A 16,163-nucleotide genomic window follows, 5' to 3' on the forward strand; every position below is an offset into this window, starting at 1 on the left:
AACCAAAAGATAGGCAGTTCAAATCCACCAGCTGCTCCTTGGAAACCCTATGGGGTGGTTCTGCTCTGTCCTGTAGGGTCACCATGAGTCGGAATCAACTTGATAGCGGTGGGTTTTGGTTTGATTTGGTTTTACTGTAGACAAAGCCCTCTTATAGAATGAGATGCAGTGTTGATGTGAAGGATATCTAAAAACCCATTGCCCTTGAAGACAGGGTAGAACTGCCTGATAGGATTTCCAAAGCTATGATCTTTACCAAAGCAGACAGTCATATCTTTCTTCCTCAGCGCAGCTGGTGGGTTCGAACTGCTGACCTTTTGGTAAGCAGTCGAGTGCTTAACCACTGCACTACCAGGGCTCCTGACATGCAGGATAGGTGGATGGTAATAGATGCAGGTTAGAGGGGTTGTTTATACCTGTGCTCAGCTCCTACGCTCTGATTCCATTCCCTTTGCTTGCCTGGGATCTGTGATAATGGAGAGAGTGGTGAAGAGTGTGATGGGTCTTAAATTTGTAGAATTTTTAAACCATAAGGGAGGTGCGAAACATCTTTTCCACTGACTTTTTTTTTTTTTCATACTTCTGTTTCAAAAGTAAGTTAGCTTCTATGTTGAGTTTTATGTGCAGTTAATTTAACTTTCACATCGTGAGAAAAATTTACCTTATTGAGTAGATAAGAATATTAAACTTCATATAGGTTGTCTAGTTCTAGTGGTGGAGTCAGAATTTGAAACCTAGATTGTTCTGAACCTAGAACCCATTTTACTAAGCTATATTGCCTGTGTTTGTCCAAGCAAAAGCGTACATAGACGGCTCTTCGAAGCAGTTTGAAAATTTGCTCAATTCTTCTTACTTGAACTGGCAACAGAACCTTATATTATTATTGCAGTCAGATTTTGTTATACCGTATCACTTATTTATGAGTCTTGTCCAGAATTCAAAAGTTGTACTCATTCTTTGCTTTTCACATGTTAGCAGTGAAACATTTTGAGAGGGTTGAAATTTACTATATACAAGTTGATTTTTGACTCTTGATGGGAAATATAAAAATGTAGTGAAACATAGTTTGAAATTGGCAGTAGGTCAGTTTTTAGGTCTTCTATTGGCTCATCCGTTCCCTACCTTGAATGTGGTGTTTATCTAGATGGATTGAAAAATTCTGAGTTATAATTGTTTATTATGGAATTTCTAATTGCTTGCCTTTGTTTTGATGGAAGAAGAATTAAAATGTAAACTTCAGCAAAAGCGATTACTTAGAGCTTAAAACTTGTCTTCAGGGTGATATTTTAAGAGTACAATAAATGGTGACTAGAAATGAAATAAGTGGTAAGGTTAGTGGTTTTTACAGTCAGCATTTCAGATCCCTTAAGCATATGACCATCAGCTTTTTGCATTCAAAAAAACTTCCAAGTTGCTTTTCAAAATAATTGGGTGTGCGATCTTCTGTAGAAGTTAATAAACATGTCCTTTATAAAAGGCCTTTTGAGGAGAGCTGATAGGTGCTGTTCAGAACTATGAGAATTATCCAGATTTGTTTGGAAGAATTATGACTCGTCTTTGTCTCCCATCCCCCCCTAAAAAATCTGCTGCTGCAAGATGTAACGTAGATCTGCTAATGTGACTTCATCAGAAGTGGTTCGGTCTGCCTTTATGCCTTTAAAACCAAAAAACCAAGCCCCTTGCCGTCGAGTGGGTTCCAACTCACAGCGACCTTTAGGACAGAGTAGAACTGCACCATAGGGTTTCCAAGGAGCGCCTGGTGGATTCAAACTGCCGACCTTTAGGTTAGCAGTCATAGCACTTAACCATAACTACACCACCAGGGTTTTCTTACACCTTTAGATTGGGGCTTATATTTGAACCTGTTTTTTTTTTTTTTTTCTGTCTGTATGATGTGAATATGAATAGTGTGTGAATCCCCATTGGTGGTCATGGACCTCTTGGTGTATCACTACAGAGTAACCTCTCTCTGAAAACCTTTCGAGTTGAATTTTGTATGGCCATTGCATATTCTCTGATAAATCAATCTACATTCCCTCCAAATCTGAGCAACTGTTATTTGTATAATGTGGTAACATGTATTTTTATTGCTGTAAAACACGAGGCTGAAAATCACAAGAACTGGTTTCCTATGCTGGTTGCATTACTGAAGTAACTTCATGGCCTTGGGCCATTTGATTAAGAAATTTAGCTCTGTGACCTTTGGTAAAGCACTTGATACTTCTTCTTAAAAACTCTGGACTTTACAGCGTTTAAGATTAACTAGATTGGGTTGGGAAGAGGGGGAATGGATGGTTATAGGTCCTAAATAACAATAATCTGCGTAACTTCAATAAGTTTGTATCACTGGTGTTAGTATTGTTAGGAAACAGAATTAAGATCATTGTCTTACCTTACAACTGAAGAATAGAAATAATAGAAAAGTTTCAGTAATTATACAACTTCTGCTTTTATCTAGTTTCCATGATCTTTTCCTTTGTGATAAAGCATGTCTTATTAGGTTTTGAAATTACAGGTTAGTACTCCAGTAGTTAAGCAAGGACCAGTTTCACAATCAGCCACTCAGCAGCCTGTACCTGCTGAGAAGCCACAAGGTCATGAACCCGTTTCTCCTCGAAGTCTTCAGCGCTCGAGGTAAGTTGGTGTTTGTGTTGAGACTATAGGTTTCACTTTTTCCTTTAATATGGCATAGTGCGTTGTCTGAATGTTATAAATACATACCTGTCATAGAATGGAATTGTGGAAGGGATCCATAGATAGGCTAACTTAGTTTCATGTTAAAAAGGCAATTCTTACGTAAATAGATTGTTGTCACTAGTAGTGATACCTGGGTGTTTTGAGGAAAGTGGCTGTTTTTCTCTACAGTTTTACTTAGTAGAGTATTATGGGACTAAACTTACGTGATACTTATGTACAAAGACTGAACGTGTTTTTACAATACTTTGTTGGAATTACATACACCCTTCTCATAGCAGTTTTAGATTTGAGTGTTATTGGTGAAACCAAAAATCTTATATCTAAAACTTGGACCAGTATCTTTCAACTGGTGCACGTCAGGCTTTCCTAATAGCTTTAGCTTTGACCCGATACAGATTGCTTTTCAGGTACGCGTATAGTGCTGTATTGTGGATATCACTTATCTTTGATAATTAACAGTGAAACTTTAAATGAAATTTAGTGAATGGTTTTCATTTAATTGATTTTCCTATTTTTATCTCATGCTGAGGTGGCAAAATAATTCAACTGTTGTTTTTGTTGTTGTTTTCTAAACAACCATTTCAGAACTTATACATCCAAATGAGAGTTGTTCCCTTCAAAATAATCACCTTGGGAAGCTGTCTACTTACTCCAGCAATGTTGCCATTGCTCAGAACATTTTTGGGAAATTCTTCTTTTAAATTGTCTTTAGAGGCTGCAGTATTATTTTAAATATCCTCAGTGATGAAAACTCTTCATCCTTTGGGAGATTTAGTTTTTGGAAATTACTGAAATTCATTCAGAGCCAAGTCTGGTGAAGCAGGTAGGAAATCAACTTAGGTTATTAAATTTTTGGTTCTAACCACCATATCCTCATCCCCTGGCCCAAACCATACAATCTTAAAAGAAGGTAATCAGTCTCAGAGCACTGCTTTTTTGGTCTTATTTTGCCACTTTGATCATTCAGTGCTGTCCAATAAGATGCCTGTAATTTGCTGAACAAAGGCAGTAATTTTCCCCTTTCTTTCTTATTTAGCTGTATATAAGACTCAGTCTTCAGATGTGCCTCATACCTGCAGCTGTTAAAATGTGGCCATTTCTTAGTCGCATTCTCACCTAGTGTTTGTGGTATTTACAAGGTCAGCAGGTCCTGCTGTCGAATTTGCAGAGTATACTTTTTCTTTTTTTTTAATTTGACTCTGGCATTAGTGTTAAAAGGACTGTTTATTTCCTCCAAAAGTGTATTGAGAAATACATGATATAAACATACTATGGGGTTGTTTTTTTTTTTTTTTTTTTTTGAAGTTTAAATAAACAGTTTTTTAGAAGTTTGGATATCTCTAAGTTCATAGAAGGTGTTAACAGAGAATTTAAGACTCCTGAAACTATTTTTAAACATACCACATATTCGATTTTGTTTTCTCTTTCAGTAGCCAGAGAAGTCCATCGCCTGGTCCAAATCATACGTCTAGCAGTAACACATCGAATGCAGCAGTCGTAGCACAGAATGCCTCTGCCCGACCTGCGTGCTCGTTAACACCTACGCTAGCGGCACACTTCAGTGAAAATCTCATAAAACATGTTCAAGGCTGGCCCGCAGATCATGCGGAGAAGCAGGTGTGTTACGTGAAGAAAATATGGACAACAGAGACCTTTGGGTGACTAGCAAGATAGAAGTTCATTCTACTTGTAGAAAATTGTAACCTGGACCACTGTATTCAAGCTGTATTTAAAATAACTAATTCTAATCAGATTGCCTTTAATCATATGATTTTTTATATGTACTTATATATAGTTTATTTGATTTAGCTCTGTAATCAGTTACTTTCTCCACTCTTAAAACTGCTAAGCAGTTCAGATAATGATTTTTCCAATGAGGCTCTTTTTTTTTTTTTTTTTAATTGTGCTTTAAGTGAAAGTTTACAAATCAAGTCAGCCTCATATAAAACCTTATACACACCTTCCTGTATACTTCTAGTTGCTCTTCCCCTAATGAGACAGCACATTCCTTCTCTCCACCACGTGTTTCCGTATCCATTCAGCCAGCTTCCGTCCCCCTTCTACCCTCTCATCCTCATCTCTCCTCCAGGCAGGAGAGGCCAACATAGTCTCAAGTGTCCACGTGATCAAGAAGCTCACTCCTCACCAGCATCCCTCTCCAACCCATTGTCCAGTCCAATCCCTGTCTGAAGAGTTGGCTATGGGAATGGTTCCTGTTCTTGGCCAACAGAAGGTCTGCGGGCCAGGATCACTGGGGTCCTTCTATTCTCATGTCAGACCATTAAGTCTGGTCTTTTTACGAGAATTTGGGGACTGCATCCCACTGCTCCCAGTGAGGCTCTTAGGACCAAAGAAATTATCCCCACGTCACCCAGTTAATGCCGTGATGTTACTCAAAGCTAGTGTGCTTTTTCCTTTCTGCCACTCTGGTAGTTTGAGATCCTGTTAGAACTGTTAATCTGATATGCTATCCCGCTAGACTAGCAGCCTGAAAACATTTTTGCTTTGCTATGAGGGACCTTAGGACAGTCCACTGAGTGCTGCTTGTTGCCTCTCCTATTTACAAGATAGCTGACTTCTGAGATGTTCTGAAAGTTCACAGAGATACTTTATGTATCTCATGATAAAGGAATATGGTGAGGCTCATTTATCAATACTGTATCTGGAGCCCTGGTGCCGTAGTGGTTAAGAGCTTGGCTGCTAACCAAAAGATCAGCAGTTTAAATCCACCATCCGCTCCTTGGAAACCCTATGGGCCAGCTCTACTTTGTCCTGTAGGGTTGCTTTGAGTTGGAATTGACTCAATAGCACCTAACAACAACAATAATACCTGAAATTGCAGGAATGACGTTCGTTCCCTTTTGCTGATCCAGCATTTTTAATTAACCATAATAAAAAGGAGATTTATAAGCTATTCTGTTCTAGTGCTGTATACTATCTTAAGAAACTTGAAATGGAAATCTTAAGATGAGTACCTTCTAGCATTAGAGATACCTTCTTAAGAGAAAATGATTTTCCCTGCTTAGATTTACCATGTTTGTGAATTTAAAGGAAAATATTACTAGATGATTTTGTAACCTTTATTTAAAATCTACTCATAGATATTTAATATTTTAATTTTTATGTAACTTTTATTTCTTTATAGGCATCAAGATTGCGTGAAGAAGCCCATAACATGGGAAGCGTTCACATGTCAGAAATATGTACTGAATTAAAAAATTTAAGATCTTTAGTCCGAGTATGTGAAATTCAAGCAACTTTGCGAGAGCAAAGGTAAGTTTTTCACTGAAGTAACTAGGTTTTAGAATTATGTATGTTAAATGGGAGAACATAAATCAAATTTCATTTATGAAAGTGAAAATCTTTTTTAATTTATTATGTTCCATAACTCTTAACTGCTTTTTCATAATTTAACAATATTCCTGGTGAATGATACGGCACCTAGATTTCATTTCTCTTAACCCCGTGATAAGTGCTTCAGCAGACTTTTTCCTTAGGTTACTGCTGTAGCTACAGTAATATTTTAATTATTTAAAAAGTAGAATGTCGATAGCCATCAGTTATGAAGGCTCTTCTCTTGAATTGGGAGCAGTGCTCTATTGCTGAGGGTACTTTTTTCAGTTGAAATTTCACATCAGTCTATGTTGTCCTTATATCATTGAAATTATAGTTGGAAATTATAGCAAAAATTAGTTACCCAACAAGTTTAATGATGTAGTATCGACTCGACGGCACTGGGTTGGGTTTTTTATGTTAGGTTTCCTCACCCATACCCTTTTCATCTCACATTTCTTAATCTAATATTTCTGTTAAGTAGGATATCTATTTCTCAATAAATGTCAGACATTTTTTTAAATACCTGTGGCGTAGCTCTTAAATGCAATGACTGCTCACCAAGAGGTCGGCAGTTCGAATCCACCAGGCACTCCTTGGAAACTCTATGGGGCAGTTCTACTCTGTCCTGTAGTGTCGCTATGAGTTGGAATTGACTCGATGGCAGTGGGTTTGGTTTTTGGGTTTTTGTTACAAAACTGAGGACAAATTTTCAGTGGTTTCATATCTGTCAGTGGGTCACAAGTAGAGTTAATCTTGCTATGCAACAACAGATGCTTACTAAATACTAGTTGGGATTTATAGTAAACTTGGAAAAGTGACTTTTTCCCATTTAATTATTTAAATACCTGGAAGTATTTTTTGAATATCACTAGGTTTGTTTTTTTTTTTTTTAACTCTAAGATTGCTCTGAACATAGTTCTAACGTACATTAAAAATTGTCTTCACTTTGGCTTGCTAGACAGACGATTTGACTTTTAGGAAATTACACTGTTCTTTATTGCATCATAGGGAATAGTATACACAGTCAGATATCAACCTGGCATATGATTATACCAAATTCCCTGGTACAGGCAATAAATGTTCACAGAAAAGAGGGGTCAGGATAGAAAATATTTCCTGAAATACATGAGAACCTGGTAAGCTGTGGGGTTTGTGTTTTATTTTTTGTTTCAAATATACAACATATCAGCTGAAGTTTGATTCAGTTTCCTTTTTATAAACCCATATCTGCATTGACATTTGCTCTTTAAAATGATTAGCCTCTTATACTTACGTACAGTCCTACTATATCGTGGCCTCGAAACATGCAGTTATGGGTGGCTCTTGTGTATAATAATCTACTGCCTCCCCCCCCTTTTTAATACAGTATATAGAACAACTCAATTTTAAGTCAATTTTTATATTCAATTATTGAGAAAATGTTAGAAAACCACGAAATATTTTAAATTTCATCATTCTGATATTTAATGTATTCAGCATATCTTCAGTGGTTATTTTGCCTTAACTGTACACTAAGAAAATTTTCAGTTATTTAGTCTTAATTAGTAATCATTTTGTTTTAAAAATACTTTTATACTTAAAAGTTCACTTTTTTCTGTGTTACATTTATATGAACACACAGGTTCTAATGCCTTATTTTATTTTTCAGGATACTATTTTTGAGACAACAAATTAAGGAACTCGAAAAGCTAAAAAATCAGAATTCCTTCATGGTGTGAAGATGTGAATAATTGCACATGGTTTTGAGTACAGGAACTGTAAATCTATTGCCCAATCTTAACATTTTTGAGCTGCATTTAAGTAGACTTTGGACCGTTAAGCTGGGCAAAAGAAATGACAAGGGGATGGGTCTGTGAGAGTCGATTCAGGGGAAAGATACAAGATTGATTTGTAAAACCCTTGAAATGTAGATTTCTTGTAGATGTATTCTTCACGTTGTAAATATGTTTTGTAGAGTGAAGCCATGGGAAGCCATGTGTAACAGAGCTGAGACATCCAAAACTAATCAATGCTGAGGTGGCTAAATAACTAGCCTTTTACATGTAAACCTGTCTGCAAAATTAGCTTTTTTTTTAAAAAAAAAAAAAAAAAAAATTGGGGGGGGTTAATTTATCACTCAGAAATCTTGCATTTTCAAAAATTCAGTGCAAGCGCCAGGCGATCTGTGTCCAAGGATACGATTTTGAACCATATGGGCAGTGTACGAAATATCATGAAACAACTGCTTCCACACTTGCACCTGATCAAGAGCAGTGCTTCTCCATTTGTTTTGCAGAGAAATGTTTTTCATTTCCCGTGTGTTCCATTTCCCTCTGAAATCCTTGATCTGATTTTATCCATTTTTTTAAGGCTCCTCTTTTTCTCCTTTCTTAAGGCACTGTTGCTATGGCACTTTTCTATAACCTTTTCATTCCTGTGTACAGTAGCTTAAAATTGCAGTGATTGAGCATAACCCACTTGTTTGTATAAATTATTGAAATCCATTTGCACCCTGTAAGAGTGGACTTAAAAGTACTGCTGGGCATGTGTGCTGAAAGTACACTGATTGCTCAGATATAAGGAAATAGCCCGATGAACGTGGTCGTGGGAGGGGAAAGAGGAAACAAAGCTCCTCAGATGTGAATTGTATCTGTTGTAATAAACATGTTAAAACAAACAAAAATTGTTACTTTTCTTTTCCTTCGGTCAATGCTTATTAGAATTTGAACTACCTGGGGATTCTTTATGAGAACTATTCTTGTTGAATATTTATACTTGATTGAAATAATTCTTTAAGGGAAGTTTCGTTTAAAGCATATTAACAGAAAATTGTGTATAAAATATATAATGAAATATGAAATTCAACAAGAATGATTAAGTCACTTCCCAAGTGGTTGTCATTTGTTAAACCCTGGTTTACCTGTCTTGCTATTATGACATTTCATTTTGAAGGATGTTTGTGTTGTAGCTAACTGTTCAAGTCTGGTGCTGACTGCTGTTCTTAGCCATCACAAAACGCTAAATTTGTGTAATTGGAGCTTCCTGCTGTTATCTGGAAATGGTGGGAAAGCTCAGCTTTGTATATTGTTTCCTAAAGTATATTAAAATAAAAAAAGAAACTATTGCTACTATAAAATTACTTTGGCTTTTTTTTTTTTTCCCTTAAAATATCAGTCACATGGCCTTAACATGACACTGCCAGTATTAAGTCACAAAGATTTCTGTATGTAGAAGAATCATTTAATTTCACAATCTTTTCCAATTTAGAGCTTCTTTTTGTTGTCGTTGGCACAGATATATTCATGTGCTTTCAGAACTGCCAGCACCAAGGGCTTATCTTGTCATGTTAGATATGAATGTAATTTGCATTATGGGATATTAACTTAAATTTGAAAATTGGTCTCGCGCTCTAAGCATATCTTAAGCATATTTTGCATATAGGAGTAAGGCTCAGATTTTTCCGTAAGTAAAGTGTAAGCAGCAGTATGAATGGTATTTTCTAAAATAACAAAAATGTTCCAGTGTAATTAAGAAGAATAAAAATCTTAAACTGGAAGCTGTTTTTTTTCCCCCCTGTAACTTGAGAATACTCTTAAATGTAAGAAAAGGTAAATGTCATGAAATGTTCATACCTGTGGCATTGTTAACATTTGTTGGATTTAATTAGTGCATGTAAAGGAAACCTTGAAGAGCTGTGTTAAGCTAGAACCCTTATTAGTGCAGCCCTGGATCTTTCCTCCTGGAAAAAAGCAAACAGTTTGTGATGTAGTAGGCCAGTGTTTCCTGAGCAGATGGCAACTTGACTTGTGGTTTAAGGTAAATTTGGATTTGATTTGCTAATAGAATTTATTGATCTATATCACTTTTCTTCCTTTGCTTAAAAAATGTTTACATCCATAAATGAGTTGCATATATATGTAGGAAACGATGCCTAATTTGAAATTTCTTAGTGGTGAATTTTTAAACACACAGAAAAATTGAAATCTTTTGTGGAAATATTTTTACAATATCTGATTCACTTATTCTGTAGTAAATTATTTTAAATATTGCACTTTAATACAGACATGGTATTCAGCTACTAAGCTTTTGAGGTAACCAGGGATTATGTACTATTAAAATAGACATTATATCCTAGAATATTCTTTATCTAGTTATACCCGTTGCCATAGCTTTGAACACGTATCATTTTGGTGGGCAACTTGGTTCAGACAATTTGAAAATAAAATTACTGAATAGTCTCTAAGAAGCCTCAGGTGTTTTTTGTTTGTCTCTTAAAAGACTTTATAGTCTGTATTCAAACACTGAAAACTGTGATATTGTAACAAAGTGTATTTAGTGAAGATGGATTTGTTAGAAAGTCCCCTGAAGAACCAGCTTCCCTACCTTTTATTTTTCTGTTAAGTCAGGCCAGAATTGAAGTTTAAAACTTGGACTACAACTCCCCGATTTTAAACACTGAAAACTCAACTCCATGTTCCACCCAGTTCTTTTCTGAGACATACATGCTGCTTTTAATAGCCCAGATGATTGGTTTTGTTTTTAATTCTAAATCTGACACACATGACATATTTTACTTTGATACATTTGATATTTATATTTGACAAAAATTGACATTTTTCTGTCTCACACTTGTAAAATCTTGGGAAGGAGGTGCTTAAAACTTTGCAAAGAATAAATTATTGCCCCATTTCAAAAACAGTTTCTCGTTCTGTTTAAACATAACCCTAGCTTTAAGAAACTATTTCAAAGGGGGCAGGAGTGACAGAGTAATTTCCTTCTACATACCAGAACGATTGTAGTTTGGGACTTAAAGCTACTGTATTTAGATGTGGAGTTTGAATATATGGATTTTTTTCCTTAATACCTGTAAATACGGCTGTATTCTTGTATCTGTACTGGAGTGTACAAATGACACTAAAAAGTAATAAATATGTTTTGACAGTATTGTGCAGTTATTTCAGAACAATGTTTTTGAGAGTCTTAGAACGCATAATTTGAGTAAGGAAACAACAGATTACTGCTGAAATTTTAATAGCAGTCATGTGTTTCAGTAGTCTCAAAATAGAATTTTTTAGTTGCGATTTTTAAATTCTGGCTTAAAGTTGGGGTTCTTTAGGCTCTGCTAATTTGCTGGACCCTTGCCCTGATTTCTCACGTTGGGAGTACCCTAACATTCAGTCTGCCTAGGTGATCTTATTCAGGTCCATGGCTTAACAATTTGTAATAACACTCAAATTATCTTTATCCCTGAGCTCCGGGTAGTCAGTTGAGATACCTGGATGTCTAAAGGTCTCTCAGACTTAGCATGACCAAAAGGGAGCTCTCAGTTTGCGCCTTAGACCATTCTCCATTGTTCCCGTTACCTGTAATTGACACTATTATTCCCCAGTTGCTGGAGACCCAAAACTAAAAATCCTGTTTTTTTTTGCTTCCTATGTCCCATATTTCATCCGTCATGAAGACCCACTAACTGCCTTCAAAATGTATTTTGGGTTCTGAGAAGGTCTCCTACCTCCATGTTTACCGTTCTGGTCTGGATCAGTCATTTTTGGAACACTGCAGCCATCTCCTGATCTTTCTCCCTGCCACTGCTCTTACCCCACTGCCGCCCTCCCCTTGCCACACACACACTCTGTTCTCCAGACAGCTGCCTAAGTGAAATGTAAACTAGATTATGTCATTGTGTTCATAATGATTTCACACTCAAAAATAAAACCTAAAACAACTGCTGTGACTTAGGTATTTCAAATCCCTGAATATCACTACGTTCTCTTCTCATCTACCAGTTTGTCTCTTGGTCACTGCACTTCGACCACGCTGCAGTCCCATCTCAGGGCTTTTGCATTTGCTTTTTCTGCCTGGAAAGCTGTTTTTGTAGAGATTTTTGCAGTTTTTTGCCCAGTCGCATGCAGTCTTTCAAAGAGGCCTTTCCTGACCAAAGAACGGTGTCTGATCTGGAGGAACTACATAAATATTTGTCAAATGAATTATGGATGTTGAGTAAAGGACTTTGACCAGACCAGGATTTAAGAATATGTTTATAAAAAGTTTAACAACTTTTTTTCTTAGCAGTGAGTTTTTTTCTTTTTAATTATTACAATTTTTTAGGTACCAAAAATTTACAATCTGTTGGTTACCAAAACCTAGACTATTATAGTTTTTAGTGTGGACTCTTTAAGCAAGATAAACGAAGATAGTTTGAGCTTACTTACATGAGTGCATTTTAGTATTAAGCTGATGAGAAGGGGGATGCTACTTCTGATGTAACAAGCATGGGGAGAAGGACCAGCAGGAACTGGCCCTGTTTCTCAAAGGCAAGGATCCAGTGAGGCGTGGGGGTTGAAGACAGTCCTGGTTTTGCAAGGCAGGACTACTGTGATAGGCCATCCCTCAGTTCAGATGTTGGACACCCAACCACACTGATATTCTGGCTTTCTAGGGCACGGATGTAGGTGGCAATCTGGTATTCAAGTCATGTTCTAAGATGTGTCATTAATAGAACATCTGCCCTAGGACATACTCATCCTGTAGAAAATGGCTGGGGTATAAGAATTCTCTGCTTCTGGGATGGGTGGGAAGATTAAGATGGAATGGACACCCGATGCCATTATAAACAGGCATCTTTTTTTTAAGTGCCTTTTGTTGACTGCCTGATTAAACATATATGGGTGTGTAGGAGCCCTGGGGGTGCAGTGGTTAAAGTACTCAGCTGCTAGCTCAAAGGTCAGCAGGACAAACCCACCAGCCGCTTCTTGGGAGGAAGATGTGGTAGCCTATTTCCGTAAAAGCAGTCTTGAAAATCCTACGGGGGGCAGTTCTGCCCTATCCTATAGGGTCACTATGAGTCAGAATTGACAGCAACAGATTTTCAATTGTAGATGAGTGTGTGAGGATCTGAATAAGTGATTTCTTACTCATTTTTGATAGTCCTGGTGCTGTCTTCTTGGGCGGAAAAGGCAGAATGTGAAGCCGAGGGTTTTTGTCCCGTGCGTTGTGTGTGGATCTCCGTTGCCTAGACCTTCAGTAAATACTTCTGCATGAGCAAGTGAGTGAAATACTCATTTTAAATGTTTGCTCTCTAAGAATGTTCAGCTTTGCTATTTAATAAATTTAAGTCAATGTTTTTTTTAATCATGATTAAGGAGAAGGACTTGAGCAGAGAGTCACTATCCGAAATGTAAAATCAAGTCCATTGCTTAAATTAAAGCACTTTGATACCCTGACATTTTATCTTTGTGAGCTGTAACTGTTAAGGCGAAGGACAGAAGATGTTGACCATGGTTGGTGATAGCTCTGGTATTTAAAATGCCAGTACAAAGTTGCAGGCTGCATCTCTCTAGCTGTTTCACAAGCACAAAAGTTCCAAAGATACTGTTTAAAATACTGATAATGGAATTTCAGTAAAGGATAGTAGGTAACATACTCCCTAATGCCTAACAAAGGTTTTAAAAGAGCCCAAATATTCCTCTACAGACAGTAAAACAATGAAAGGAGCACAACCCTGTTCTGTAATCTTTGGAAAGTGATCGCCAAAGAGAAAGGAAAAGAGAAACTTTTGGCTTAGTTTAGCACATCTAATTACCCCTGGATTTGTCAGGGTCCAGTCAGAAGGTAGCTCACCCTAGGTATCTCAAAAGGAGGGGGGTTGAAGGATGAAACCAAGGCAGGTGTACCTGGAGGAAATGACAAAAAAGAGAGCTGGGACTATGGGCAGGGGGGAGGGGTCTGGATCCAAGGAAAAGACAGCTACTAAGCAAGATACCACCTGGAGCAGTTGTTAGGTGCCATTGAATCAATTCTGGCTCATAGTGACCCCATGTGACGGTATAACTGCCCCACAGGGTCTCCTAGACTAGTATTTACAGGAGCAGATGACCAGGTCTCCACCCCCGTGGAGCTGCTGAGTGGGTTTGAACTATAGTGCTTAATCATTGTGCCACCAGGGCTCCTTCAGCTGAAGTAGAGAGGGAAAAACACAGGCTTTCTCCCTCTAGCCTCCTGAGAGTGCACGTATTGGCAGAATTTACCCAGGAGCAAGAGGACACAGAACCTGGGAAATCCCCTACAATACTGAGAAGGGAGGAGAAAGGAAAATAATGAATCTTCGAAGAAACAGGCAAATAACCAGCACAACCACTGACCACCACTAGCTTAATAAGAGGAAGAAAAAGTATACCAATTTGAGCAACATTTCCTGACAAAGGATAGTGGAGTAATGTCTACGAAATTCTAAGAAATGTCTAAAAAAATCTATTGAACCCCAAAATCATACTTAGTAAGATGTTCAAATAGACAACAGAAACTCCCAAACAGGAAAGGGCAAGAGACTATTATTGTACTCAGGAGACCTTAGAGAAAACAATTGCTAACAAAATCTAACCCAGAGATGAACGGAGAATAGTGTAAAAGCACTGTTGGTGTTATGGAAGCGATTTAGACAACAAATACTAAAGAGGAAACCCTGGTGGCTCAGTAGTTAAGAGCTATGGCTGCTAACCAAAAGGCCAGCAGTTCAAATCCACCAGGCGCTCCTTGGAAGCTCTATGCAGCAGTTCTACTCTGTCCTATAGGGTCGCTATGAGTCGGAATCCACTCAACGGCAATGAGTTTGTTTTGTTTTTAATACTGAAGAGCTGTGGGGAACATGATACAGGATTGTAGTAAAATGTGGAAATGTTGAAATAAAATGGGAGGCAGTGAGAAGTTGGGAGAAAATATGAGGATGTTCAATTTTTTTTTTCTTACTAGGGAGGTCTAATGTTCATAAATCGAGGAATAGAAATGCACTCTTTACTAGCAGAACAGGTTCTTGCTCTAATGGAGCTTACGGTCAAGAGAAGGCAAAAAGACAGTAAATGATTTTTAAAAGTAAATGCACAAAATTAGACATCAGTACATAATGTGCACAATAAATAATGAGTAATTGCTGTGAAGAAAAATTGAGACTGTTAAGAGGGCAAGGTTGAGGAATTTTAGATCACATAGTCAGGGAAAGCATCTCTGAAGACATGACTTTGGACGTGATACTTGAAAAATGAGAACAAAACAGCCATGCAAAAGTTAACGACAAAACATTACAAGCAGTCCCATAAAATTCAAGGACATAAAAGAGTTACTATCACCATTATTATTTTCAATACTGCTTGGGAAATACTAAACCAATGCAATTATATGGGAAAAAGAAGGGCTATTTATTTCTATATATATTGGAAAGGAGGAGGAAAAATTATTTTCAGTGATGTGTGTATCTGAAAAATAGAAAGCTATTACAGTAAATTCAGTAAGAGGCCTAATTACAAGTTTAATATGCAAAAATCAATAGTTTTGTTATATTGAAAATGCAACAGAAGTAAAGATTTAATTTATATAGCTGCAATGAAGTTAATGAGACATACATAGGGTCTATGTGGAAAAAAACCTTAAAACTCTTCTGTGGGATATAAATATGGCCTAAATTTTAAAAAATACACATTCTGTATCCAGAGTGGAGAAGTAAAATCCCTATTTGCAGATCATGTGAGCCTATATATAGAAAATCCCAAAGGGTCCACAAGAAAACTTCTAGAGCTAATAGAGGAATTTAGCAAAGTTGCAGGGTACAAGGCCAAAAAACAAAATCAGTTGAGTTTCTATACAGTAGCAATGAGAAATCTGAAAAGGAAATTAGGGAAACAATTCCATTTGCAATAGCATCTAAGAGAATAAAATACCTAGGAATAAATCTAACCAGGGACATGAAGAACTTACAAAATGAAAACTATAAAACACTGTTAAAAGAGATTAAAGAAGACAAATAAATGGAAAGGTGTTCCATGTTCATGGATTGGAAGGCCTAATATTGTTAAGATGTCAATACTACCCAAAACAATCTATGGATTAACACAATCCTGATCAGAATTCCAGTAAGCTTCTTTACAGAAATAGGAAAACCAATCTTTATATGGAATGGCAAGAGGCCCCTAGTAGGTAACGCAATATTGAAAGAGAAGAACAAAGTAGGAGGACTTACATTTCCTGATTTTAAAACGTAAGCAAAACAGCCTGGTACTGGTATAACAATAGACACATAGACCAACGGAATAGAATTGAGAGTCCAGAAATAAACCCACACCTCTGTGGGCAACTGATTTTGACAAGGGTGCTAAGTCCAT

General features: G+C 37.0%; 1 protein-coding gene across 8 annotated transcripts in view; it reads left to right on the forward strand.

Annotated features, from left to right (window-relative positions):
* Positions 1 to 15,394, forward strand: part of WAC (WW domain containing adaptor with coiled-coil) — a 107,149-nt gene extending 91,755 nt beyond the window's left edge. For 2 of the 8 annotated variants that reach the window (XM_064284964.1, XM_010590650.3), the window contains exons 10-13: positions 2,501 to 2,634; positions 4,128 to 4,314; positions 5,843 to 5,970; positions 7,682 to 15,394. In XM_064284964.1, coding sequence (XP_064141034.1) covers positions 2,501 to 2,634; positions 4,128 to 4,314; positions 5,843 to 5,970; positions 7,682 to 7,751 — 519 coding nt within the window. In that variant the 3' untranslated portion in view covers positions 7,752 to 15,394. Of the gene's footprint in view, positions 1 to 2,500; positions 2,635 to 4,127; positions 4,356 to 5,842; positions 5,971 to 7,681 lie in introns of all 8 variants that reach the window. The other 6 variants (XR_010321962.1, XM_010590648.3, XM_003410529.4 and 3 more) reach the window with 6 other exon arrangements.
* The last annotated feature ends 769 nt before the right edge of the window (positions 15,395 to 16,163 follow it).

The sequence above is a fragment of the Loxodonta africana genome, chromosome 4 (genome assembly GCF_030014295.1).
Source record: "Loxodonta africana isolate mLoxAfr1 chromosome 4, mLoxAfr1.hap2, whole genome shotgun sequence".
Lineage (NCBI taxonomy): Eukaryota > Metazoa > Chordata > Mammalia > Proboscidea > Elephantidae > Loxodonta > Loxodonta africana.